This window comes from Lissotriton vulgaris, chromosome 8 (genome assembly GCF_964263255.1).
Source record: "Lissotriton vulgaris chromosome 8, aLisVul1.2, whole genome shotgun sequence".
NCBI classification, from domain to species: Eukaryota; Metazoa; Chordata; class Amphibia; order Caudata; family Salamandridae; genus Lissotriton; species Lissotriton vulgaris.
Genome location: NC_141696.1, coordinates 714,924,843 through 714,951,814, shown reverse-complemented (window position 1 = coordinate 714,951,814; position 26,972 = coordinate 714,924,843). Strand labels below are relative to the sequence as shown.

General features: G+C 42.7%; 1 protein-coding gene across 2 annotated transcripts in view; it reads left to right on the top strand.

Moving 5' to 3' along the window:
* The window catches only part of SH3KBP1 (SH3 domain containing kinase binding protein 1), a 1,359,457-nt gene that overhangs the window by 1,020,009 nt on the left and 312,476 nt on the right, over positions 1-26,972 (top strand). For both annotated transcript variants that reach the window (XM_086934590.1, XM_086934589.1), the window contains one exon: positions 5,423-5,530. In XM_086934590.1, the coding sequence (XP_086790716.1) occupies positions 5,423-5,530 (108 nt within the window). The remainder of the gene's footprint in view (positions 1-5,422; positions 5,531-26,972) is intronic.

Here is a 26,972-nt window from a genome sequence, read left to right as displayed (position 1 = left end):
TTCTTGTGTTCAATTCCACACTTCAGTGAATATTTCTCCATTTCACGTGAACAAAATTGTGGCCCATTGTCCGATGGCAAAGAACAAGGAGATCTTTCACTCTTGAAAATAGAATCCAAAAACTTGATTACACATTGTGTCATTATGTCTCTCACGGAGCTCACTTCAATCCACCGAGAGTATAAATCCAACAAGACAATCAAATAGGGAGTTTGATGCTCACCATGAAGAGTACTAACAATATCAATGGCTACTTCATCCCAAGGACACATGGGTAATCTCCTACAAACCATGGGTGGTTGTCTGGGATTAAAAATGTTGTCGCTCAAAGAGCAAGGAACACAAACACGCACTGCCCGTTCCACCATGCGATCCAAACCTGGCCACCAAAAATCATGTCTAATGCGTTCTTTGGTTTTTGAAATTCCCATGTGTCCTTCGTGTGCCATCTGAATAATGTTTTTCCTTAAACGCTCTGGTGGAACTTGTCTAGTGCCTCTAGTTAAAGTGCCGTCAACGATGGATTACTCAATAGACACTAACGACCAGGGCTTCACAAGTCTGCTTTCCTTATCTTGTGAGAATAACTCCATGAGACCCAACATTTCTGGGTCTTTCTTCAACTCCTCCTTCCACTCATCTTCTTTAATCACACCTAAAGCGAAGTCACATACTCTTACCTCAAACTCATCCTCCAGTCCTTCCTCACAACACAAATCCGTTGAATCCACGGTGTCAACTAGTTGCGAGAGGCAGTCTGCAGACAGATTGGAACTCCCAGGAATATATTCAAAAACAAAATTATACTCCTGCAAAGTAATAACCCACCTTCAGATCCTAGAGGAGATTGAGTCAAGGCCCTTTTTTTCAAAAATGTCTTCAAGAGGCTTGTGATCCGACCTGACAATAAAGGAGGTACCCCAAACAAATTTCTTAAATTTGTTTAGCGCCCAAAAAATGGCAAGAACCTCTTTTTCAATGACTGAGTAATTTAGCTCAGCACCCTTCAGACATCTCGAAGCACACACAACTAACTGCTCACGACCATTTCTCAACTGGAACAGCAGAGCACCCAAACCTTTTTTGCTTGCATCCGTTATGATGTATGCCACATCACCTGGTTTAAATGTCCGTAGATTAGGAGCATTCTTGAGAGCCATCTTAACTCCATAAAACTCTTCCTTACACACTTCATCCCACACAAATTCAGTATTCTTGCACAGTAACCTGCTGAGATGAACTGTTTTATCAGCAACATTTCTAATGAATTTGCTATAAAACTCAGCCATGCCCAAAAAAGAGGAGAGATCTTCCTTCGAACACAGCTCTTTCCAATACTCTATGGTGTCTACAAACTCTTTTTTGGGTCTGACACCATTCCCAGATATGTGGTGCCCAAGATAATCAACTTCGGGTTACCCCAAATTACACTTGTCATGACGTAAAGTCACATCTGCTTTAGGTACTCTCTCTAGCACCTTTACTACTCTGCAATCATGCTCTTCAAACATATCATCTTAGGAACATCTGACACCGGAATCCCCCTGATGATATCATTCATGGTCCTCTGGAAACAGAAGCAGCTGACACTAACCTGAAAGGCATCCTTAAGAACTTAAATGCCCCCTTGGGAGTTATGAACGCAGTCAGCTCCTGTGAGTTCTTATTGAGGGGCCCCTGGTGAAATGCCGATGCCAAGTCAAAAGTTCTAAAATAACAAGCACCTTCTAAGGTCGAAACCATTTCGTCAATATTAGGGAGTGGAAACTTGTCCACCACGACCTCCTTATTGAGAGCACGCAGATCTACACATAGACGAATCTCATTGTTGACTTTTCTCAATACAACTATGGGAGCCAACCACTCTGTAGCCTCCACAGGCTCTATCACACCTCTAACAAATAACCAGTCAATCTGTTTGAACTGCCTCTTGCACACTGATAGGAATTCTCCTTACCTTGGCTGCAATGGGGTTTGCACCAAACTTGAGTTTGATCTGGTGACCATATCCTTTTAAACATCCTAAAGTGTCTTTAAACAAACCCTCAAAATTCTTTTCAAACTTGTTGTCAACATTGTCAATTGACTGCAGTTGCACAGGTGGGTTACTATTAGGATTGAGAATGAAACGCAGGCGTGCTTTGTGAGTCCAACTCAGCAAATTGTCTCCTTTCTCCGCCACATATACTTTTGCATCCGTAAACCTCCCATTGCGCTCCACGCAACTCAGAAAATATCCCAAACTGTTTCATGGGAGTTCCTCCTTAACCTATTGGTTTCACATCCGATTTCAATAATTTGACCTTACTTGAAAATTTTCTCCCAAACTCTTCCTTAGATATAAACGTAAGGTGAAAGCATTAGTCAAATTTCATTTTAATCTTTACATCTCCCACCTTGACCCACTAAGACAGATGTTCCACACCACACTCATTCACTTGAAAAGAGACCTCTCTCACTTCATTCCTGCTGTTGGTTTTGTTCCAAAACAACAGTTCTTTGTGAAGTGACCCCTTCTCCCACAAGAACTACACATTACCTTGAGGCAGGGCATTCTCTTGCATTGGCTTTGTGACCAAATTTGCCACAGCGATAACCGGTTCCTTGAAATACCATTATGCCTTTCTTTTCATGAGACATATTTGCCGCCCTATTTTATTCCTCTCTACCCTTGTAGTTGGCAGTGTCAGTTTTTTGTTGAACCTGACATACAATCTCTTCTACTTTTTCTTTATGAGTAGATGATTTACCCACTTTATTCAACTCAACTACACACTTAAGCATATGTTCCACACGTTTAGCAATAAACATTACTTCAGCCTTTAATTAAAGTTCTTCCCTTATTTTATCACTGCTGCATCTTAAAACAAACTGATCCCGTATTCTCTCCTCCACAAGTTCCCCAAATTTGCAACTTGAAGCTGACTTTCGTAGAGCAGTCACAAATTCCTCCACTGTTTCCTCTTTTCCTTGTTCTCTTAAACCAAAGTAATAACGCTCCATGATGGTGCTTACCTTAGGCAGATAATGTAAATCTAAATGCTGCATATCTCATACTCATTCAACCCCCTTTGCAATGCAGGTCCCAACTGTGGCAAATTCTCTGACCCCTCTTGCCCCTCGACACCTAAACAGTGGAGTAACAATGCTTGTTCCCTCTCTGCACTCAAGTTAGTACCACACTCTTGCATAATTTTCGAATATCTTCCTCCATTTTTTCCACTTCACCGGGGGTTCCCCTGGATTCAACAGAAAAATTGCGGGTGCAGTTACATTTTGCATCTCAACAACCCTTCAACGTTGGTTTTCCAAAAAGTTCACAAAAACTTTATTTTAAATAAAATTACATTTTCAAGCTAAACGTAACCCTTCCTTTACTATTTTTTTACACTACAATTGTAACAACATAAATAAATTATTGGGTCCCAGAATCTAGGTTCCCACTATGACTTCAAAACCAATACTTATAAGATCTTCCAATAGAGGTGTGCTTATCACCATGATGACAAGCCTGTTATATTGTTTTAATTATGCAGGTGTAACCTTTGAACACTGAAAATTAGGTGTGCTGGTCACCGTGATGATGATCCTTCAGTTGCAATAACAAATGAAAAACCAAACCTCTTTTGCAGAAAAAAAACCCCCAAAAATTCGAAAGACCAGAATCTTCAAAATAACCACCGACGTCCTCACGTAAACCTTTGTCCTTCTTTCAATGGTTGCTTGGGCTTGTTTTACGGCGCAGCTAAGAATTAGCCTCAAAATGGCCAGCAACGTCCTAATGTAAACCTTTGGCCTTATTTTTACGGTTGTTTGGGCTTGTTTCACAGCGCAGCAAATAATTAGCCTTTAGTCCTGTTTCTTCTGGGAGTTGGACTCAGCCTACTAATGCGTCACACTGTGAAAAGCAGACAGGCCCTGCGTTTCAAATGACAGCGCTTCGCTTCAGCTAAATCTGCAATACCTCTTGAAATGGAATCTTGGGCCATTGCTCCGCACAGCGTCCGCTGATCTGTCAGAGGTAGATGTCACCTCTTTTCTTTTTTTCCGGATTACACTCCTCCTGTCTCCCGCTCCAAATGAACCTTTCTTAATTTATTTCTCTGTCTTCTGATGTTGGGGTTGTTTATTCTCCGCATCCCATGCAATCGTCGCCAGTGTAAAAAAAATCACAAGGCCTTTTATATGTAGATCAAACAGCGAGACTTTAAATCACAACCCCATCCATCGTAGATCTGGACCAACTGACAAACCCAGAACTCTACAAAGTCCTGGTTCTATACTAGAACATGGAACGTGGAACCAGGCCATATCACACTATCTTATGTTGACTACTGGCAAAAATACATTAACGAACCATAACACTACCTGTTTCTGTATGTGCAAGAGTGCTCCAATATTTATATGTTTAATTACAGTATCCCGCATCTCGTTTTGTAAGTAATCCACACCCTGACATCGACGACTACATAATCTCCTTTGATCCCTAGGTCAAGAAATGAACAGGTGGTCACACAATGGACTGCCATCGATAGGTTTGATAGTTGCCCCTAAAATGGAAACCCTCTCTACTATGATTCTATTTGTTTTCCAAACGCCCTTCAATTACCCCCAACTATGTTAAAAAAGCTACAAAGAGAGGTTTACAGATTCGCATTGGCAGGTCAAAAGCCACAAATGAATCATAAAACAACCTACTGACACCTCCAGAAGAGAGGGCTGGAAAACCATCCCTTCATACAATCTTAACAAGGATCCAAATTGAGGTATATGGTGAAGCTCAACAAATGGGAATAGTGAACACATCTCGCTTACTTTTCAGTCAGATTACTCTTGTTTTTTTGTGTTACGTGATTAACAATTTAAAAAAAGGTTTAGATTTATTCAGAAATGCACCGGGACCTTATAAAAAGCTCTTCTCCTCTATACCTGGTCCTCCTTGTCACAAAATCATGCATATGGGCCTATATTGGCTCGAGCAAGAAGAAGCGGATGCACTTTTCACTTCAGTGCCATCATTGACACTCAAAAATCTAGTATGGTTATTGTATTACTGTTTCCTTGTCTTCCTCGTTTGGGACTCGAACGTTATGTCTTTTCAGTTATTTGTTCTACTAAGTAAAATTTGTAATTAAGCAGTTGACAGTGCCTTCTATTATATTCACTTGCTCCCAATGGTTTTCAGACGTTTCTAGGTATGGTATGGAGACTGTTCCAGCTGATTCCAGATGGATTTTTACTTTGTGTTTTCTGTTGATTTCACTTGGTATTTTAATTTAATCATCAGAATTACCCTAGTTAATCCTGCTGGCAGTGCATATATGTAGTTGTTGAAAACTTTTATTTCATAACTGGACCAGCAGAAACCAGTTGCAACTGGTCAACTGGAATTTCACCCAGGCCTTTTCTTTTTATATTGCAGGACTGTGTAGATGCCGGTTGGTGGGAAGGAGAACTAAATGGCAGAAGAGGAATGTTTCCTGATAATTTTGTGAAATCAATCCCCTCTGAACTGGAGAGAGACATGAATGTAAGTCGCACAGTTCAATTCAGTAAAATGGCTGTCTGTTAGCAGTGGGTGCTGACTACAGTACACCCCTTAAAATAAGAAAATGTCTCAATAGCGTTGAAAGGCAGCTGTTGAGTTGCTTTTAAAGAAAATCACAATCTTAGCACTATGCAAAGAACTTAACACAGAAAACACATTTCATCATGTATTAAATTGGGGTGTATGGGCGATTACTAGGACGAATTAAGGATATTGTGCAATGTACAATTTGTTGTCATCCAATGCGTTCAGTTTCATGATCTCGAACAAACTACGGGGCAGATTTACAATTACTGGCGCATCCCTGCATATCAGCAGGGATGCACCAGTAATTGTGCGCCGCAGCTCTGCCACCCTTGATGTATTGCTGGAGCTCTCCAGCAATGATCAGGGGGGCTCTATGTGCACAATGCTGCGTCAATCCTTACGCCTGCTTCCAGCAGGCGCAGGGTTTTGACGCAGTATGGGCCCAAAAGTGACTGAGTGAAATCTTGTAGATTTCACTCAGCCACTTTTGGGAGGCGTTCCTGCGCCGAAACGCCTCCCCATGCGATGGTACGCCTCTTCTGGCGCAGGGCTTTACAACGTGACTCATCTGGGAGATGCGTCACGTTGAAAATACCCCGCACCATGGAGCATCTTTTGCGCCGCCGCTGCGTCACAAAAGTGACGCAATGGCGGCCTAAAAGCGGTGCAAGGGGCTTGTCAATCTGCCCCTACTTATCTAATTAACCTTCTACCCGCATTTTGCTATCCTATGGGTTGAAGCGCTCTTATGTGACCAGTGAGCTGTCCTAGTGTAATCAAATATGACTTCAAAATGTGCTCGTGAGTATGGCCAGTGTTGCATCTTCTAGGCAATACATTTAAAAACTGTACGCTTTACAGAAAATCAACCGTAGATCCTGTTAGAGGTGTGCAAAGGTTGAATACTTTGCTTTTGCGTGATTTAAGTTGTGGAAAAAAATATGTGAAATGATATGCAGTTACTCCACTTTGCACTATGTTTTAGAGCTGAATCCTTCCTCACATCCACTTTGGATGCAAAGATGCGTTTGGTGCTAAAAAAAAGCAGGAAAAAACAAGTGCAACAAATAGGAGTCGCTCATGTTATGGTTGTTTGCTTTGTTCTCATATGCTGGTGTTAAATTTATGTTGTGAATGGTGCTAAATTATGCAACATGATGTAATTTCAGGACTTTCGCATATGTAATGCAGCATTGTGATTGGTCTGAGCGCAGTGGTTCGGCCCTCAGTCAGGGAATGGGCCCCTGGTCATGGTCTCCACCCAGGTGGAGGGTGCCACCACTCCTCCCCCAGCCTCTAAACAGATCAGCCTGCCCCCATACAACAGAGCAAGTACATTTAAATAAAATGATAATAACGTTAATTTATTATAATTGTATTTTGCCATTTTTAATTGCTCACTCAGTGACCAGTGGGGCGACACTCAACTACCTTAGCGGAGGAGCCGCCACCTCACACTTTCAACTCTACTGCGCTGGCCCTAGTCCACGCGTACTTTGGTCAGGTAGTGCTATTCCCCGTAGGCCACCATACCAACACTAAAGTCTATGTTACATATCTCAGTCCTTCTGATTCCTGGTCCACAGAAATATGACAATATGTCCCCTGCAATCAAGGACTTCACTGTCTCGCCCACATTAGTATCAAGATACCCAACATCACACTCAGAACCACTGACGCCCAGAAGCCAGATTACCTTTCCAAAAAAAATAATATATCTCTCTCATTTGTACCAGCAAAGGTTGTAGCTTGAACTACCAGACACTGGAGGTACCCGAGACCAGGATGGAAAAACCGAGAAGACATTCCTTCTCATAAAATGCTACACCTAATGGAACTGCCTCCTACGTTACCAGAGGTTAACCCCCTTGCACTTCGCATAAACATTTTTGTTGACTGGGCTTGCTTCTTTATTCCTTAATTAATCAAAGGTATGTCAATACCTCAAATATGAACATATTTTTAAATAAAGTATCATTTTTGTGTGCTAATAAGCATAAAGTATTCTGCTTTGGCGACACAGGACATGTTTTGCATCACATAAAATGATTTGACTACATAAGTAAATATCCATGACTTCAGCTTGTGCATCTGTGTTGTAATTGGTTTGTGGCTGGTCTCGAGGCTTTTGGTAAACAAGAGTTTCAATAATGGTTCCTGATGAACATGCCACAGTGTCCAGTGGGAGACTGGCATTATGGACACATTTGGCAAAGGAACCAGAGTAAGTATAGAAGCGCCAGGCAGATTTTATTCATGGTTCCCCATCATGGTGTGATATGTGTGGAGTACGAGTTCACCATTTCTACGCAAGAGAATGTCTCAAGAGCGATAAAGGTGAGAGAGTGAGCAACAGAGGTCTGCAAACAGACAACACCTGGCACAATACATATACTGTCTAGGGACAAAATATTTAACAAAGTGGCCATTGTTTTGTATAGATTCAAACATCATTAGTTCACTCTGAGTTCTGACTTCGTGTAAATAGTCTGAGGCCCTTTGTGAAATAAAAAGTGTATCCGAGAGAGGCTCCAGAGATTATATATATATATATATATATATATATATATATATATATATATATATATATATATATATATATATATATATATTATATATATATATATAAAAAAAAGCAGTCCAGGTCCCGTAAAGGTGAAGCGGGACCAAAAGGTCAGGACCTCAGAAGCCTCACGCCCAGCAAACCACCATAACCTCACAGAAATCACAAATCCGGCAATGGATGACAGGGAAGACGTTTTAATAGAATAAAGATGACGCGTTTCGCTCTACACGAGAGCTTGTTCACACTAAATATATATATATATATATATATATATATACACAGTCCTAGTCCCGTCCGATAATGGCGGAACCAAACAGGTCCAGACCTCAGAAGCCTCACGCCCAGCAATGCAATGCAGCCACAAAATACCAGGAATCCAAGAGTGGATAGCAGAGAAGACGGTTTTATTAAATAAGGATGACGCGTTTCGCTCCACACGAGAGCTTGTCACAATATATATATATATATATATTACCTACTGGCGGTCGCCAGTAGGTATATATAGTTAGGATTTTTTCTCTATGGGATTTTTGAAAATTCTATGTCTAATAACTTTGGCGTTTGTGGACGGAATTGGCTGAAAATTTCAGGAAAATGGAACATTTTTTTTCTGAGCAGCCCCTGACAATTTGGGGGGGGGGTTCATCAAGGGGGGGCCGAGAAAAAAGGGGGGTCCCAAAACACGTTTTTCCCATGTTAATTTCCATAGGGCGGTTGGCCTCACTTTTAGCTCGAACGGCTGAATGGATTTGCACGAAACTTGGCAAAATTGTAGGGACTGTTAGCCCGATGTGCCTTTGCTAGGTCTCAATATATGTGCTCCAGTGGATTTTGAGTAATTTAGGTTCAAAAAAAGATATATATCTGGGCGGAGCCTAACCACACATCTGATCTGATTGGCTGTCAGCACTTCATCCAAGAAGTGTTGGCAGCCATCTTGGGACCAATATACATGATAGCACCTCATTAAAAAGCATTGTAGTTAATAGAGGGTTTTAGGACTTTAGTTACATTATAAATCATTTGTTGATGGTACCATACTCGTTTTAGGAATTGTGGTGGGTTCTAAGGTGATTTTACCATGTGAAAAAACCTTCTGCTGCGATATCATGAATATTGTTTGAAAGAAAACTAATATCTCATGATTTTCCCACAGTGGTTTGGAAGGGGATCTATAAGCTAAACTGAAAGCATATTTTCTGTAAATTCACATTATCTTTCTCAGTCATGTGAAAATGAAGTCTGACATTCTCAGTAAAACATGTACATCCAACAAGGACAGAGACTGTCAGTTGATTCCTTTGTGTTCTACTGCAGCCTCCTAGAGTGTTCTAAAGAACAACTAGAGCGCTAACAGTCCTACTTACAAAGGTATGGCACACCTGAAGCCATCTTGATTGGAATAAAGTGGTAACTCTTAAAACATTTAAGTTAAAAAGAAACAACATGAGGGGGTATATTTTGCCATAGAAAGTATGATTAGTGCTGCAGAATGAAAAATTAGGGCACATTTTGAGTGACTTCTCAAATCCTTTTCTATTTCATTAAAACATTCTGACATGCAGTCTCCCAAAATGGCCACCAGAGACAAAAGAGCCCAAATGTAGCCCAAATATCACCCAGATGTAGCCCAAGTATAGCCCAATGACAGCGCTCTAGTTGTTCTTTAGAACACTCTGGGACATTCTAACAGTCCTACTTATTACAAAGGTAGGGCACACCTGAAGCCATCTTGATTGGAATAAAGTGGTAACTCTTAAAACATTTAATTTAAAAAGAAACAACATGAGGGGGTATATTTTGCCATAGAAAGTATGATTAGTGCTGCAAAATGAAAAATTAGGGCACATTTTGAGTGACTTCTCAAATTCTATGGCAGGACGGAGGCTCCGATTATGCTTACTCAATTTCTTTACTGATAAACACAGCAGCCAATCAAAATGCAGTAAAGAAAAACAACAACACTACCCAGAACACCAGGTAACCATAGAGTATGAGAAGGTATAAATAGGGTCATAGAGGTGAACACTTCCTCTTTCTTTGCTGCTTCGCAGCCAGTTAAGTGCTTTTACATTACTCGCTTCTATTGTGTTTTGATTTTAGCTTAGTGCTTCATTAATACCTTGTATGGTTTATTGTTAAAGCTATTTTTAGTATTACTTGCCGCTTTGCGCTCCGTTTTTCTAAGTGCGTTGTTGACGAGTCTTCGAATTTACTCGGCTTCTGTGCCGGTGCTTGGGGAGCGTGGGCGACACCTCCCGACAGGGTTATCTCTTAACCCGGGTTTTTTGTGTGGAGCGGGAGCGGGGCTGAAGAGACGCGCGTCTTCCGCGCAACTCTTCTAGGCGGCAGCGGCTGTTCGCGCATGCGCGCTGGTTTGTTTACACGTCTTCGAGCGTGTATTTCTCTCAGACGCCGCCTGCGCCTCAGCTTCGATTTGGTGACTAAATTCACTGCGCCCTTCTTGCTGCCGCTTGAGCTCCTTGACGCCCTCAAACTAATGAAAGTTTTGGGGTTGTAAAATCTTGACTAGGCTTTGCCTGGAGTGGGCAAATATTTTTTGTGTAAAAAATTTTTTGTCTTTTATAATATTGACATTGTGCAGGTCTGCTCCCTCCACATTCAAATCATTGTATTTTTTCACAGATTTTATCTGTGTTATCAGACTTGTGCTAGGGGTACCACTCCCCCAAACTGTTTGGCTTTGCCTCTTTCAACTTAACCTTCACGGGGCATTTTTTCTGGTAGACATTGTCGCCATGGCAGATTACTGTGAAGAAGAAGGTTATGAATATTATGAGGAGGAGGAATCCTCTACTTCTTTTGATGAATTCATGGGCCAGGCGCTTTCTCAAGCTATCGCGCCTCTGAAAAAACATCTGTCAGACTATGCTGCGCAGCATGGCTGGGTCCCTCCTGCCTCAGGGCGTTCCAAAAAATCGCCCAAAACTTCACATTCCAGCCATTTTCAAAAACTTGCGAAAACCCTTTCTGCTCCTTCTTCAAAGAAGCGCAAGGAGTCCTTTCGTCCTGACCCTCCGTCTGACTCGGATGACGATACTTCCTCATCTTCTTCCTCCGAGACTACAAAGCCTCCTCCTTCCAAAAAATCTCGTAAGGAGCATTTTGTTGACGCGCCTTCTTCCCCGCAATTGTTAAATTTCAATCCCGCTGATATTATCCATCCCAATTCTTCTTCTTGGATGCCTGCCCCAGAGGTGGCTGATTACATTCAGTCCCACATCCGTCATTCCTATGACAAGGATGTGAGAGCGCGTTTGCGTTCTGAGTGCCCACGTCCTGATTTACCAAACAAGTTGTCCGCTACTCCTGATGTGGATCCTACAATGATAACGTACATGAAGAAATATTCTAAAGACCCTACCAAAGGCCTTGATAGATCGTGGCGTTTGTGTCAAGACAAACTTTTGGATCTCTTGGGCCCTCTTACAAAAATTTTGAACTTGGCCTTCCAAGCCAAAGAAACTGGTTCCATTATTGACCCCGATGCTCTGGTCGGTTGGTCTCAGCGGGCAATCTGTATGCTTGGCAACGCAAATTGTGCCTTGTCCACTGAGCGCCGGCGCTCTATCCTCATGAAACTAGACCCAAGGCTTACGGATTTGGCCTCTTCGGAGTCGGGCCCTATGGCCCAAGGTTTACTTTTTGGTACCCCCTTCCTAAAGGAGTTGTCAAACTTTGTTTCCACCTTTAGTGGCCTTGACAAAGCCCAGTCTAATTTAAAAAGGGCTTTTCGGCCGGTTTTCGGCAGGGCCGGACGAAGGGGGCGTTCGTTCGGCCGTGGTTCCGACAATGCTCCCCAGCGAGGGAACAAGTCCCAACGTGGTCAACAGCAATATTCTGCAAACAAGTCTTCCTTCTACCCCTCTAAGAGGAATAGAGGTCAACCAGGCAAAGGTGGATACTCAGGAGGTTATGGAGGACGTCAGGACTCTTCCCCATCAGGTGAGCTTGATTTAAGCATCAAATGTAATTTTGGGGGGCAGGATTCAGTTTTTTCTCGACAATTGGCGTTTGATCTCAAACGATGCCTGGATTCTGGAGACGGTGAAAGGGTACAAAATAGAATTTTACTCTCGCCCTCACCAAGATCTTCGGCCTCGCCCTCTTGTTTTTTCCCAACAAGATCAGAACTTCATCTCCGCGGAAGTCTCCTCTCTTTTAACAAAGGGAGCCATCACTCTTACCTCTCCTCATCCCCAAGGCTTCGTCAGCACAGTTTTTCTCGTGGAGAAAAAAGGGGGAGGATCTCGTTTGGTCCTCAATTTAAAGGACTTCAACGGCAATGTCGTTTATCGCCATTTCAAGATGGAGGGCATCCATCTTCTGCGAGATCTTCTTCAAGAAGGAGATTGGATGGTACGTCTCGACCTAAAAGATGCTTATCTTTCAATTCCGATTTACGCTCCGCAGATTCCTTCAGTTCCAATGGATGGGCAGGTGGTACGAGTACAAGGTACTTCCTTTCGGCCTGTCCTCCGCACCGTGGTGCTTCACAAAGCTCCTTCGTCCAGTGATGGAGTCGTTGCGGTCACGCGGAGTGCGTCTTATTGTCTATCTAGACGACATTCTCCTTTTGGCTCAATGTCCTGTTCTTCTGCAGTCTCACTTGCACTGGACCATAGACCTTCTGCAATCCTTGGGTTTTCTTATCAATCCCCTGAAGTCCGACTTTTCTCCATCCCAATCTATGTCTTTCCTGGGTTTTCAGATAGACTCGGTCTCTTGTCAGCTTCTTCTGCCAGGTCAGAAGATAAGGTCCATCAAGAGGGACTTGAGATCGTTTCTTGCTCAACAGACGGTCTCGCTCAGGTCAATAGCCAGGATTGTAGGTCTCTTATCGTCTTCAATCCAAGCGATCTTTCCAGGACCTCTACATTATCGGGCTCTTCAGCGCCTCAAAATCCGTCATTTGCAGAAGGGTCTTCGTTATTCAGATCACATCCTCCTCTCGGAGGACGCCAAAACGGAAATGAGGTGGTGGTTGGACCACATGGATTCCTGGAACGGCCGGGCTCTGTTTGGGAGGACTCCCGATGTTGTGATAGAGTCCGATGCCAGCCTTTGGGGCTGGGGAGCCCGTTGCGGATCAGTATCAACCGGGGGTCGTTGGTCTCCGGAGGAATTGACCCTTCACATCAATTGCCTAGAGCTGCTAGCGGGCTCCTTTGCGATTCGGTGCCTCTCCCCTCAGAAGACGAATTGTTGCATTCTTCTCCGAATGGACAATGTTTCGGCGGTTCGTTATGTGAACAAACTGGGGGGTACCAGATCCAAGCTTCTCTCGGAGATTGCAAAGGATTTTTGGCACCTTTGTCTCGAGCGCAAGATCACGATTATTGCAGAATACCTTCCGGGTTCTCGCAATCTGATCGCGGACTGGAACTCTCGTCACCTGAGAGATTTCAGCGATTGGAGACTCCACCCTCGTGTGTTCCGCAAGCTGTCCCGCTTTTGGGGGCCTTGTCATCTGGATCTTTTTGCCTCCCGCCTCAACACCCAGCTTCCCCGATTCTACAGCTGGCGTCCGGATCCGGAGGCGTTTGCCACGGACGCATTTCTCCAGAAGTGGCCTCGCCAACTGTGTTATGCATTCCCGCCATTCCTCATGATTCCCCGGGTGCTGGCCCGAGCACGTCTATTCTTATCGGAATTAATTCTAATCTCCCCTCTTTGGAGGGCTCAAGCATGGTTTCCAGTTCTTCTGGAGATGAGCTGCTCAACGCCGCTTCTTCTTCCTCACATGTGGAACCTCCTGTTGGATCCGCTTTGCGAACCTCACCCACTGGTGCTCTCCGGTCAACTCCTTCTGGTAGCATGGAGAATTTCGGGGGACGCTGGCAAATCCAGGGCTTATCGAGCGACGCTACCAGATTTATCAATGAGGCTTGGGCACCCAACACACACAAGCGTTATGCATCATGTTGGAAACGCTGGTGTGATTGGTGCTCACAGCGGTCAGTGGATCCCGTTTCAGCGGATATTTCTTTAGTTCTTAATTTTCTGGCGTCCTTGGCATCCTCTGGGCTAGCCTACAGAACGGTTAATAACTTCCGTTCGGCACTTTCTGCAGGCCATGTGCCTTTTGATGGTAAACCAGTGGGGGAACATCCCCTGATCTCTAAGTTGTTAAGGGGCATCCGGATGGAAAAACCTCCTTGTCCCAAATATGTAGCCCTTTGGGATGTCTCGGTTGTTTTGCGTTTTCTGTCAGCCTGGCCATCCAACATTCTTTTGACACGCAAACAACTGTCAGCCAAGCTCACTATGCTTTTGTGCTTGGTCTCTTGCAAACGAGTTTCTGATGTGCGGGCCTTAGATCTCGCTGGTCGTTCTTTTTCTCCTGAAGGTGTTACCTTTGTTATTTCAAGAAGGACTAAGTGTAATACGCCTTCTGTGTCTTACCCTTCTTTTCCCCACAATCCTCAATTATGTGTGGTTCAGTGTATTAAAGATTGAGGTAAGTACAGCACCTTTTCAGCATGATTTACATGGCCAATTGCTTATTGCATTGCAGAAACCTTACAAACCGGTGACTCCGGCTACCTTGGCACGTTGGCTACGGTGGCTCATGCATGAAGCGGGCATTGACATTTCTCTGTTTGGTGCTCATTCTGCTAGAGGAGCCATGGCTTCTAAAGCTTTCTCCATGGGTGCCAGCCTTCAAGACATCATGAAGGCTGCAGATTGGTCTTCTGAAACTGTGTTTAAGACTTATTACTTTAAGCCTATTCTTGATGTAGCATCTGTTGTGGTGGCGAAGCTTTAAACAAGCATAATCGGAGCCTCCGTCCTGCCATAGAATGGAAAATTTGCTAACATTCGTGCCAAGAATTTTCAATTCTATTAAGGACAGGAGGCGAGGATTATCCCACCCTTATTTCATGATTGTCTTTATAAATGCATCTGGCTTTTTATAATGTATAACTCTGGTTCTTCCTTATGAAATGTTTCCCTCCCTGTAATGGTTACTATGTTCAACTTTTGGGGAACAGTTTTTACGGCTTCTGTCTCTTTCCCTCAGGCTCCAACCTTAAATGAGGTGTGCCGGGATTTTCTTCTCCTAATTGGTCTCCTGCTGTTCCTCTGGTTCTTTGAAGTTCCTTCTCCACGTCAGCCGGACGATGACCTCTCCGGGGGACTCCTTTGATGGACTGTTACCTTGATGTTGATTTTTCTTATTATTGACTATGGACAAAGAAAGAGGAAGTGTTCACCTCTATGACCCTATTTATACCTTCTCATACTCTATGGTTACCTGGTGTTCTGGGTAGTGTTGTTGTTTTTCTTTACTGCATTTTGATTGGCTGCTGTGTTTATCAGTAAAGAAATTGAGTAAGCATAATCCTCGCCTCCTGTCCTTAATAGAATTGAAAATTCTTGGCACGAATGTTAGCAAATTTTCCATCCTTTTCTATTTCATTAAAACATTCTGACATGCAGTCTCCCAAAATGGCCACCAGAGACAAAAGAGCCCAAATGTAGCCCAAATATCACCCAGATGTAGCCCAAGTATAGCCCAATGACAGAATGTCCCAGAGTGTTCTAAAGAACAACTAGAGCGCTAACAGTCCTACTTATTACAAAGGTATAGCACACCTGGAGCCATCGTGATGGGAATAAAGTGGTAACTCTTAAAACATTTAATTTAAAAAGGAACAAAATGAGGGGGTATATTATGCAATAGAAGGTATTATTAGTGCTGCAGAAAGAAAAATTAGGGCACATTTTGAGTGACTTCTCAAATCCTCTTCTATTTCATTAAAAAATTCTGACATGCAGTCTCCCAAAATGGCCACCAGAGACAAAAGAGCCCAAATGTAGCCCAAATATCACCCAGATGTAGCCCAAGTATAGCCCAATGACAGAATGTCCCAGAGTGTTCTAAAGAACAACTAGAGCGCTAACAGTCCTACTTATTACAAAGGTATGGCACACCTGAAGCCATCTTGATTGGAATAAAGTGGTAACTCTTAAAACATTTAATTTAAAAAGGAACAAAATGAGGGGGTATATTTTGCCATATGAATTATGATTAGTGCTGCAGAAAGAAAAATTAGGGCACATTTTGAGTGACTTCTCAAACCCTCTTCAATTTCATTAAAAAAATTCTGACATACAGTCTCCCAAGATGGCCACCAGAGACAAAAGAGCCTAAATGTAGCCCAAATATCACGCAGATGTACCCCAAGTATAGCCCAATGACAGAATGTCCCGGAGTGTTCTAAAGAACAACTAGAGCGCTAACAGTCTTACTTATGACAAAAGTATGGCACACCAGAAGCCATCTTGATTGGAATGAAGTGGTAAGTCTGAAAACACTCAATTTAAAAAGGAACAACATGAGGGGGTTAATTTTGCCATAGAAAGTATGATTAGTGCTTCAGAAAGAAAAATTAGGGATCATTTTGAGTGACTTCTCAAATCCTCTTCTATTTCATTAAAAAAATTCTGACATGCAGACTGAAACATGCACTTTGAATACCAGCAGCAGACGTCCCTGGTGAGCAGTAGCTTTACTACAGTGATCTAATGTGCAACTAGAGTGCTAACATTCAGAATTTATGGCAAATGTGTGACACATCTGAATGCCTTCTTGATGGAACCAAAGTAAACAAGCATTGAAAATGCAATAGATCTCGCCCTCGTTTAAGTTAAAGCCATTCTGTTTGTAATGAGGTGGCTTTTTAGCTTTGCTTTTATTAGTGTTTTTTCAACTTTCATGTAAATAACATGCATTTGTATGCATATAAGTATATGTATGCATGCATTTATGTTTGTATTTATATAGATATACAGATGATATATGTTTATATATGTATGTATATATATATATTCGCTGAAAAAACCATAGGCTATAGACCATATATAGTTAGGAATTAGCATTTACAAAACCTTGAAAATTCACTGAAAAAACCATAGGTTATAGACCATATATAGTTAGGAATTAGCATTTACAAAACCTTGAAAATTCACTGAAAAAACCATAGGTTATAGACCATATATAGTTAGGAATTCGCATTTACAAAACCTTATTTTACTCACACAAAACCATTGAAATTCCATATATAGTTAGTTGCACTAACTATATATCGCGCACCCGCAATCCACTGCTGATGATGTCACATATTACATCATTCATGACATGGTCAGTGACATCACTGATGACATCACTGATGACATCTCAAATGACATCACTGATGACATCACTGATGACAACATCCAGTGACTGTATGTTTCTGTAAAGTTAAAATATGTCTTACATATTGAAGAATGAGTGGATGTATAAGTGTCTGGATGAAGGATTTAGTAGGTGCATGACTGACTGTATGAGTGAGTGATTAAATGTGTCTCACTGAGTGCATGGGTTAGTGACTAAACTGTCTTAATTTGTGCATCATTATGTCTGTTGTTCTGTAAACTGTTGCATGTGTTGATAAGTAGCTATATGAGTAACTATATGGGTTATTGATTGGTTGCCCAAGTATTTGTATGGGAGACTGAGTGTGTGTGTGGGTGGCTGGGAGGTGTATGACTCTGTGCATAGATGTGTGAGCAGTTGATTCACTATATGTATGGTTTCAAAAGTGCATGTGGAAACAGCTGTATGGGCGGTTGACTGTGTGCATGAGTGTATTGGTGAGTGAATGGATATCTCAGTGCTACATGTCAAAGTAAGTACATATGTAAAACACAGTACATATGAGAGTTGACATATATAAATAACTGTGCATAAGAGCCAGTGAATGTGTGAGTGGCTGTATGGATCATTGTGAACTTGTATCAGGGATTGTATAAGAGAGTAAATATGTGTTAGTATATGTTTGAATAAGTAAAGTTTGTATAACTGTATAGTTGAGGAAATGGAGGTGTGATTGATTCTTTGCATGACTGACTAGGTGTGTGAGTAACTCCATGGATGAGTGACAGTCTGTGAGTGTCTGTTTACACTGATTGTATCTAAGGTTATATTAGAGTCTGAAGAGGTTCATCGTATTATCACATGAATGATATCATCAGTGATGTGATCAGTAATGTCAAATGAGATGTCATCAGTGATGTGATCAGTAATGTCATTTGAGATGTCATCAGTGATGTCATTTGAGATGTCATCAGTGATGTCACTGACCATGTCATGAATGATGTAATATGTGACATCATCAGCAGTGGATTACGGGTGCGCGATATATAGTTAGTGCAACTAACTATATATGGAATTTCAATGGTTTTGTGTGAGTAAAATAAGGTTTTGTAAATGCGAATTCCTAACTATATATGGTCTATAACCTATGGTTTTTTCAGTGAATGAATATATATATATATATATATATATATATATATATATATATATATATATATAGGGTCTCAAATAAAAAATCATCCTGCCTGCAAACGTGGGGTCTGCCCTCTTCTTTCGCCGCGCCGCGCTGCGCTGTCGGCGTGGAGGTTCGAGGATTGTGCTACACATATATATATATATATATATATATCTCCACAAATCCAAGTCCCGGTAGTACACCAGTCACGTTCACGAGTGGGTCGGGGTAGGGCTCCCGGTCACCCATCAATCACAGCATTTTCCATTCTCTCGAACAGACGTACCCGACTCTCAAAAGGTTGCTGTGCACGCAATTTTATTCAGCAGCAGGAAAACAACGCGTTTCGCTTTGCAGCTTGATCACGTTTACAAATTGTTGCCAAACAAATTGTCCTTTTACTCTGTTTTCTCAGTAACAAAAAGAGACAACGGACCAACACCCTTATACGTGACAATGTAAAATGTGTGGCGGACATATTGGAATGGTCAAAAAGTGCTTCACATAGTCAATTACAAGTAGTGAGTTAAATAAAGTCTTTGTAACAATGTCTGTAATATAAAGTTGGGGGTGCTCAACAAAAAGCCATTAATTACATGTCATACATAACTGATATTCGTAAAAAGACCAGCTTAGCCCAAGTGGGCACAGTTATTATCAGCATAGTGGGAGGATTGTTACGCACCCAACCATTAATAGTGCATGAATTAACCAAGTCCTATACTTAGCAAATCATAGTTTGAGTCCTAGCCCAAGTGGGCGGGTTCACCAGCTTAGCCCAAGTGGGCACAATTTATTATCTGCATAGTAAGAGGATAGTTACGCACCCCACCATTGATAGTGCATGGATTAACCAAGTCCTGTACTTAGCAAATCGTTGTTTGAGTCCTAGCCACAGTGGGTGGGTTCAAAGCGTGGTATGTACCCCTCTTGATTAGGCTTCGAGTCCTCCTGATTATACCAGATCGTAACAGGGACACCAGATATGTACATGTTGTAAGTTGCTTCATTCCGTACACACTGTATCATATTGCTTTAACCACATTATGCGCAAAGAGGTCAATCCAATCCAAATGGGCCGTAGATACCCATAGTTCGTTGAGATGCAAATTTTAAACCACCAACTGTCAATGCCCCAGTGGGCCAACTCACTGTCCAATAGATCTGAGATGTTATTCACTGAAAACCATGTGTTTCATTTGTTTTGACCTCAAAGTCCCATGCCACATCTATTCATCCAGTGCCTGTGAAAATAAATACATAGAACCATTTTAAAAGAAAGGACCATATATGTCTAGCTGCAGGTTACTACTGCATTTCAAACAAATCATTAATCACATCTTCATGTTAAGTGTACCGCAAGTTCCTCATTAATGTTCAAACCATTCGGGGTCATACATTCAAAATCAAGGATGTATCTTGATTCTAGTTGGCGCAGGGCAAGTGTCCTGTTACCTCCTCTTATTCCCAGATTTACCTTATCAATGACGACCATTTTTAGTAAGTTTTCATTCTGGTAGTGTTGGTCGTAAAAGTGACGAGCTACAGGATATTGAACATTATGATTTTTGATGGCTCTTAAATGCTGTAAGACTCTGTCTTTTGCCTTCAATGTAGTACTTCCGACATACCACTTCTCACAAGGACATATCAATACATATACACTGTACATGGTATGGCAGGAAAGTGATTTCTTGATTGTAAACGTTCTTTTTGAGGTCGGAATTGTAAGTTCTTTGCAGTTACTACTGTTTCGACAAGCCTTACAAGATCCACAGCATTTAAAACCAGGATTGTCTTTAGGGTCACTCTTACTTGTTACACAGTTGGGACTCAGGTCATCCTTCAAAGATTTGCTCTTTCTAAAGGTTATCTGGGGATTGGGACTCAGGTATGGTTTCAAATGGTTGTCTGTCAGAAGGACGTGCCAATGTTTATGGAAAATTTTTCTTATTTCATGTGCATGCCCTGAAAAGGTTGTTATGAATCTGACTTTGGTGTCTTCTTCTCTAATCTTATTAGGATTTAGCAATTCATTTCTTAGTGTTGTCAACTTTCTTACATGCCTCAGAGATGGTTCGATTTTTGTACCCTCTTTCTTTGAAGCGGCTACACATTACAGTTTTTTCTCTTTCATAGCCTTCTAAAGTGCTGCAGTTTCTTTTTGCTCGTAGTAACTCCCCATATGGTATGCTGTCTACCAAGCTTCTGGGGTGTGCACTTCTTGCATTAAGAAGGCTATTGCCAGCAGTTTTTTTACGAAACAAGCTGGTCGTCACTGTGGTTCCCTCTATTTTTATATTTATGTCAAGAAATTCGATTTCGGTCTTGTGAATATGCTCTGTGAAGTTCAGATTTACATCATTTACATTCAATCGATCTACAAATGTTTTTGCAGACGTCTCATCACCGTTCCAAATCATAAAAATGTCATCGATGTACCTAAGCCACAGGACAACATTGGTGTTAAATTCGGCTATCTGGCTGGACACCTGTTCCTCCCACCAACCCATGAATAGGTTGGCATAACTGGGGGCGAAACAGGTGCCCATAGCCGTGCCCTGTGACTGTCGGTACATCTTGGCATCAAAAATAAAAAAATTGTTGTTCAGACAAAACTCAATCAATCTGGCCAGCATTTTCGAATGTTCAACATATGAGATGGACCTGGATTTCAAAAAATGTTCCACAGCTTTAAGACCGAGATCATGCCTTATGCAAGTATATAGGCTACTCACATCGAGGGTGACCAAAGTATAGGATGATTCCCAGTGTATCCCCTCAATAGATTTGAGAAAGTGGGTAGTATCTTTCAGATGTGATGGGAGGGAAACGACAAAAGGCCTTAAATAATGGTCGATGTATTGGGATGTATTTTCCAAGAGGGAGCCAATAGAGGACACAATGGGCCTTCCTGGAGGGTCCACTGCGTTTTTATGAAGTTTTGTGGTAAATTTAAATTACCTATACTTAATTTATGCGGTAAAGTTCAATAAGGATAACTCAGTCAAGAAAATGAGAGGCAGAGTCCGTGGCATCTGAGTTTATAAGGGTTTTATTCCTTAAAAAGGAATTGGTTCGAACCAGGTATCATGTTCCATCACCACGAGGGTTCAGGAAGGGAATCACAATGTTTTATTAACAGTACATCATATATATAGTCAATGCATTACAGTGGTGATGGGTCCAGAAGGCGTAACAGCTGAGAGAAACGAGATAAGAACACATGTGCGTAACAGAAGGCGTGCACGAGGGCGTACACGGAGGTGTGTGCTAGAAACGTCATAGAGAAGTGTCACAAGTGGGCAGATCCCTAGAAGAATCCTGCAGAGTCAGCAGAAATATGTGGCAGAGATGCGCGCGCAGCAGCATGACGTGTGATTGACGTATAACTGGAGGGTGAAGGGGACTTGACATTTAGCTTTACATGTGGAGACAGAAGTCTGGCGTGTCAGAACAACCTAATCCCAAATCATATCTGGTATCTTGTGTTTGAGGAACTATATTATCTAGAAGGAAAGGTCTCTCGGGCAAAGGCTATTCTATACTGACTGCTAGTGCGTGCATATGCGACTACGTGTCTACGTGTAAAGCAAGGGGGCCATGGGCCTACCATGGTAACAGGAGCTATGAATTACTTGAATGGAGACAGAAAGGCCAGGCCCTTTGCTCTGCAGCTGGGAAGGATGTTTACCTAAACTACTAGACAGGAATGTATTTTCGAGGAGCGGAGCAGATAACTTGAAGGCAAAATACAGTCTTTGGCAGGCAAGCAGGCCGAGCCAGGCACCGCTAGCCGCGCAGGGAGTAAGGTAAAGGTTATGGATACAGATGCAGGTCCAAGCTGCAGCTTCCAGAGGCAGAAGGCAGAAAAAGGCTTGAATGGCAGAAAACAAGGCCTAACTCGCCAGAGCTAGGAAAACGTGAAAAGTGCACCATGTAAAGACGGTGGCAAGGCATACTTAGGAACTGAATATTCGACCCATTCATGGTGGATCTGAAAGAGGACATGTTAACGTTGGACGCAAATGTATTTGCGTCTTCATAGCTGGTTGTGGAGGGAACATACATGTACTTGAAGCACGTACATGGAGCCGTTGGGGTCTACGATAGGGGACACAATTGACCATAAAAATTCATATTACCTCATTCCCTCCTTGTCCCCTACGGACCCTTCATGATATATCAATCCTCATTAATCTATCAATTTGTTCATGTAACATCATTTGCTCTTCTTTCTTCTGACGTGATTTTGAACGTGGACTTGAATGAGGAATACATGATGTGGCGCACAAGCCGCAAATCGCTGGCCCACATTGCAGACATAGGCAACAACTGAATACTATGAGAAGGGCTATTCCTAGGAAGGATAGGACTTTCCATCCCCAGGCTGACAACACGCTCCAGAACCAACCGGACCAAGTCCAGGTGCCTGGATTCTGGTGTATCTGACTTGCAATTTTGTGAAGACGGGTTATGGCTCTATATACTGATGGCGCATTTTCTGGAATGAAAACACAGCAGCTCGATCCGATGACTCTACAAGCTCCGCCCCTATCGGCCAGGATGACGTCAAGGACAAGACGATTTTGAAGAACGACAAGTCTCATAGCAGACTGTTCCTCTGTTAAGTTGCCCAGGGCGGAAGTAGTTTCATTCACTACAGCTTCAAGGGTTCTGGTTAATTTACCTATCAACTTACTATTAAAGACAGCACCTAAGTATTGAAAGAAACCTTTATTAAAGTCTGTGTATTGCTCCCATGCCGTTTCAGTATAGTCGACAATCTGGAGATCTCTCTTGGAGCTGTTGTGTACTAGATGGGAATCCCTATGATATTCAGGAGGGGCTAGGAAAACAGGTGGCAGAAGGAATGCAATGTAACAGGTACCATCCCAGTCTAGAGGTAAACGTAAATATGCGGTATGACCACAAATGAAATAGGAATGTCGGGAAGCCTTGAATGTAGACTTGCCTTTATCACTGAATTCGATCACAGTAGTACATGTACTATGGCCTAGGTGTACTGAACCATTCTTTCTGACACATAATTCACCTTTTACTGGTAATACTGACATAGCGGGTAAGACTGAATCGGCTTCGGACTGGACATTCAGAATCATGAGGTTAAGTGTAAAGTTACCTAATCCATATACTTCATTTTCTAGATCAGTCCCTGTCCTTTGGGGAAGACCCTCCTTGTCAGGGAAACATACTTTATGCAAAACAGTGTTCAGGTTTCCCCATACCCAGTTGCCCTGGTAAACTACAGAATCTGAATCTAAGGAATTAATCAAACTAAACCATGCACCACAGGAACCATTGTGTGTGAACGGGTACGGAAAGAGGGGCAGAACTCCCTTGTATTTCTGATAGGGAGGGAGTCGGCCACATATCCAACAATTAGTAGCATTGCTGGTCTGATGGGAATGATGTAACATACTAATGAATGTATTGTTGCGCAGCGCAAGTCGGTAAGACAACTCATGCGGGGGTAATTCACTAAAAGTGTGTTCGACAGTGTCATTTGCAGAAGAATGTGCATGTTTGAAAATAGGATAATATAAGTGTAACAGTATACTTGCAGCAATAATCAAAAGACTCAGAAAAAACATAATCAGTAAAGTCACAATACAGTGACTACGCAGGGATTCACAATATTCACGTTTCTTGAGCTGTTTCTGTCTATCTCTCTCTATTGGGGTCTAGGGGATACATGTCAGAAACTTGTCTAACCGATTCACCTAGGGGAGGACTTAAACAATTAAACTGTCTGACTTGCTAGACCTCAATTTCAGTTTATACTCTTGAGAAGACGTTTTCTCTACCAGGGGAAGTTTTGAGTCAGTCTGTGGAGGAGGGCCGGGCTGGGAGTCTAGATCTGGCGGCAGTCCATGGTATTTTTTGACATGACTCGAGTGAAGCCAGCCCTTGCGGCCCTCCACTTTGATTGCAGTCCTCGTCGTCAATAGTACTAGCTTCGGCGCCTGCCAACGGGGCTCCAGCGGACTTCTTCTGTCAAAGTTCCTCACGAATACAAGGTCCCCCGGAACGACCTCATGTGGCTTCACCTCGGTGTTGTCGGGAAAGGCTGCAGCGACCTGTGAACGACATGATTGTAGTGCAGACATCAAGGAGGCAAGGTAATCTGTCAGCATATTACAATCAACATCAGTAATTTTTCTCGGCAGAGGCGTCCCCCACATATTCGGTGGCCTACCAAAGACCACCTCGTACGGGGAAAGCCCTGTTCTGGAGTGAGCTACCATTCTCATATAAAAGAGTGCAACTGGCAAAGCTACTATCCAGTCGACACCTTTCTCTCTACAGATCTTAGCAAGACGAATTTTCAGAGTCTGATTATGGCGTTCCACGAGACCTGCTGCCTCGGGATGTCGGACACAATGGAACTTCCATTGATAGCCTAGCAGGAGTGATACCTCCTTCATGAGCTCGGACGAGAATGGCTGACCGTTATCTGAGTATACGATACGGGGCAAACCATACCTGGGGAAGAATTCACGAACCAGCTGCTTGGCAGTGGTCGGAGCAGTGTAATCTGAGACTGGATATGCTTCTGTCCAACGGGAGAGTGCACATACAACTACGAGGACATATTTGAATCCTCGACAGCGTTCCATCTGGATATAATCCATCTGGAGGACTTCAAAAGGGTGATCGGGAGGATGAAATCCACCTTGCTCTACAGGAATGCTTTTACCTGGGTTGAACTGACAACAAATCATGCAAGTACGCACTTTCTGTTTGGCTGCTGCCCGTAAATGTTTATTGAACCAAAGGTGTTGAATAGTGTCTAACATGGCTTTTTCTCCTAAATGTGCAGGACTGTGTACTGTGTTAATGATAACTTGAACCATAGAGTCGGGGAGAAACCATGTAGATTTTCCCTTCGTCATCCATCCCTGTTCTGTCTGGACCCCTCCTAGTTCAGTCCATTTCTTGATTTCGTCTGGTGTAGCATGTGTCTGTATGTCAATTACATCTAAGGCGGGATCCTTAACTGTCATGCAATGTGTCGGTGTCGCGACAATTGTCTTTGTCAGATCAGTCGTGTGAGTCTGAGCCTGAGCTGTATGCTTGGCCGTTCGGTCTGCCAGGTCGTTACCCTGGGAAATAGTATCTATGACTTTCGTATGTGCCTTGCACTTCATGATAGATATGGCTGTAGGCAAATGTATTGCTCTAACAGAGCTTGAATGAGGGGACCGTGCTGGATCTTGGCACCGTGAGAAGTCAAAAAACCTCTCTCTCGCCAGAGTACACCGAAGTCGTGTACAACTCCGAATGCATAACGTGAATCTGTGTATATGTTAACTCTCTTGTTCTTGGCTTGAATACAGGCTTGTGTCAGAGCGATGAGCTCTGCTGCTTGAGCTGACAGGGTGTCAATACAATTCGTTTCTATGACTTCAGTTTCTGTCGTGACTGCATATGCGGCCACTAACTCTCCTGTACTTGTTCTCATGCATGAACCATCCACATAAAGTGTCAGGTCTGGATCTGGTAATGCGGTGTCTGTCAAGTCTTGTCTGGGTTTCGTCGTGATGGTAATGACTTCAATGCAATCATGTGCCAATGGGTCTGTTTCAGTTAATGGCAGAAGTGTAGCAGGGTTCAATGTATTACAACGTCTGATTTCTATGTGTGGCTGAAACAATGTCAATTCATACCCTGTCAGTCGTGCTATAGTCAAGTGTTGAGTCTGTGTTCGGTTTAAAAGGACTTCCACGGAGTGTGGAACTTGTACAGTCAATTGATGTCCTAACACTATGGAATCGCTTTGTCTGATTGCTAGAGCTGTTGCTGCAACTGATTTCAAGCACGCAGGTAACGCCTGGGCTACTGGATCCAATGTACTAGAAAAGTAAGCACACGGTTTGTGTGAACCTGCTTGATCCTGAGTGAGTACTGACAATGCAGTACCTTCGCGTTCTGTGACAAAAAGCGTAAAAGGCTTGCTGTAACATGGTGTCGCTAAAACTGGTGCTTGACATAAGGCTTTCTTTAAGTCGTAAAAAGCTTGTGTATGTTCCTGAGTCCAAGGGAGGGCAGTCGAAGACGCTGCCTCCTGTGTTGTCAACTGTATGAGTGGTTTGGCTAGAAATGCATACTGAGGGATCCATTGTCTACAGTAAGAAGTGAGGCCTATAAAAGCCCGTACCTCCCTTTGTGTCTTGGGTGGTGACATGTTTACAATTAACTGGACATGTTACAATTAACTGGATGCGGTCAGGTGTTAGCGGTCTCCCCCCTTTGGACAGCAAGTGCCCAAGGTAAACCACTTGCTGAACACAGAATTGCAGCTTCGAAGGGGACACCTTGTGCCCCTTGTCAGCCAGGAAATGCAAAACCGTCAGTGATGCTTGTTCACATTCATATTCACTTCGAGCGGTGATCAATAGATCATCGATATACTGAAGTAGGGCAGTGTTGTCAGGCATGTGAATACTGTCGAGTTGTCTTTTCAGTGCTT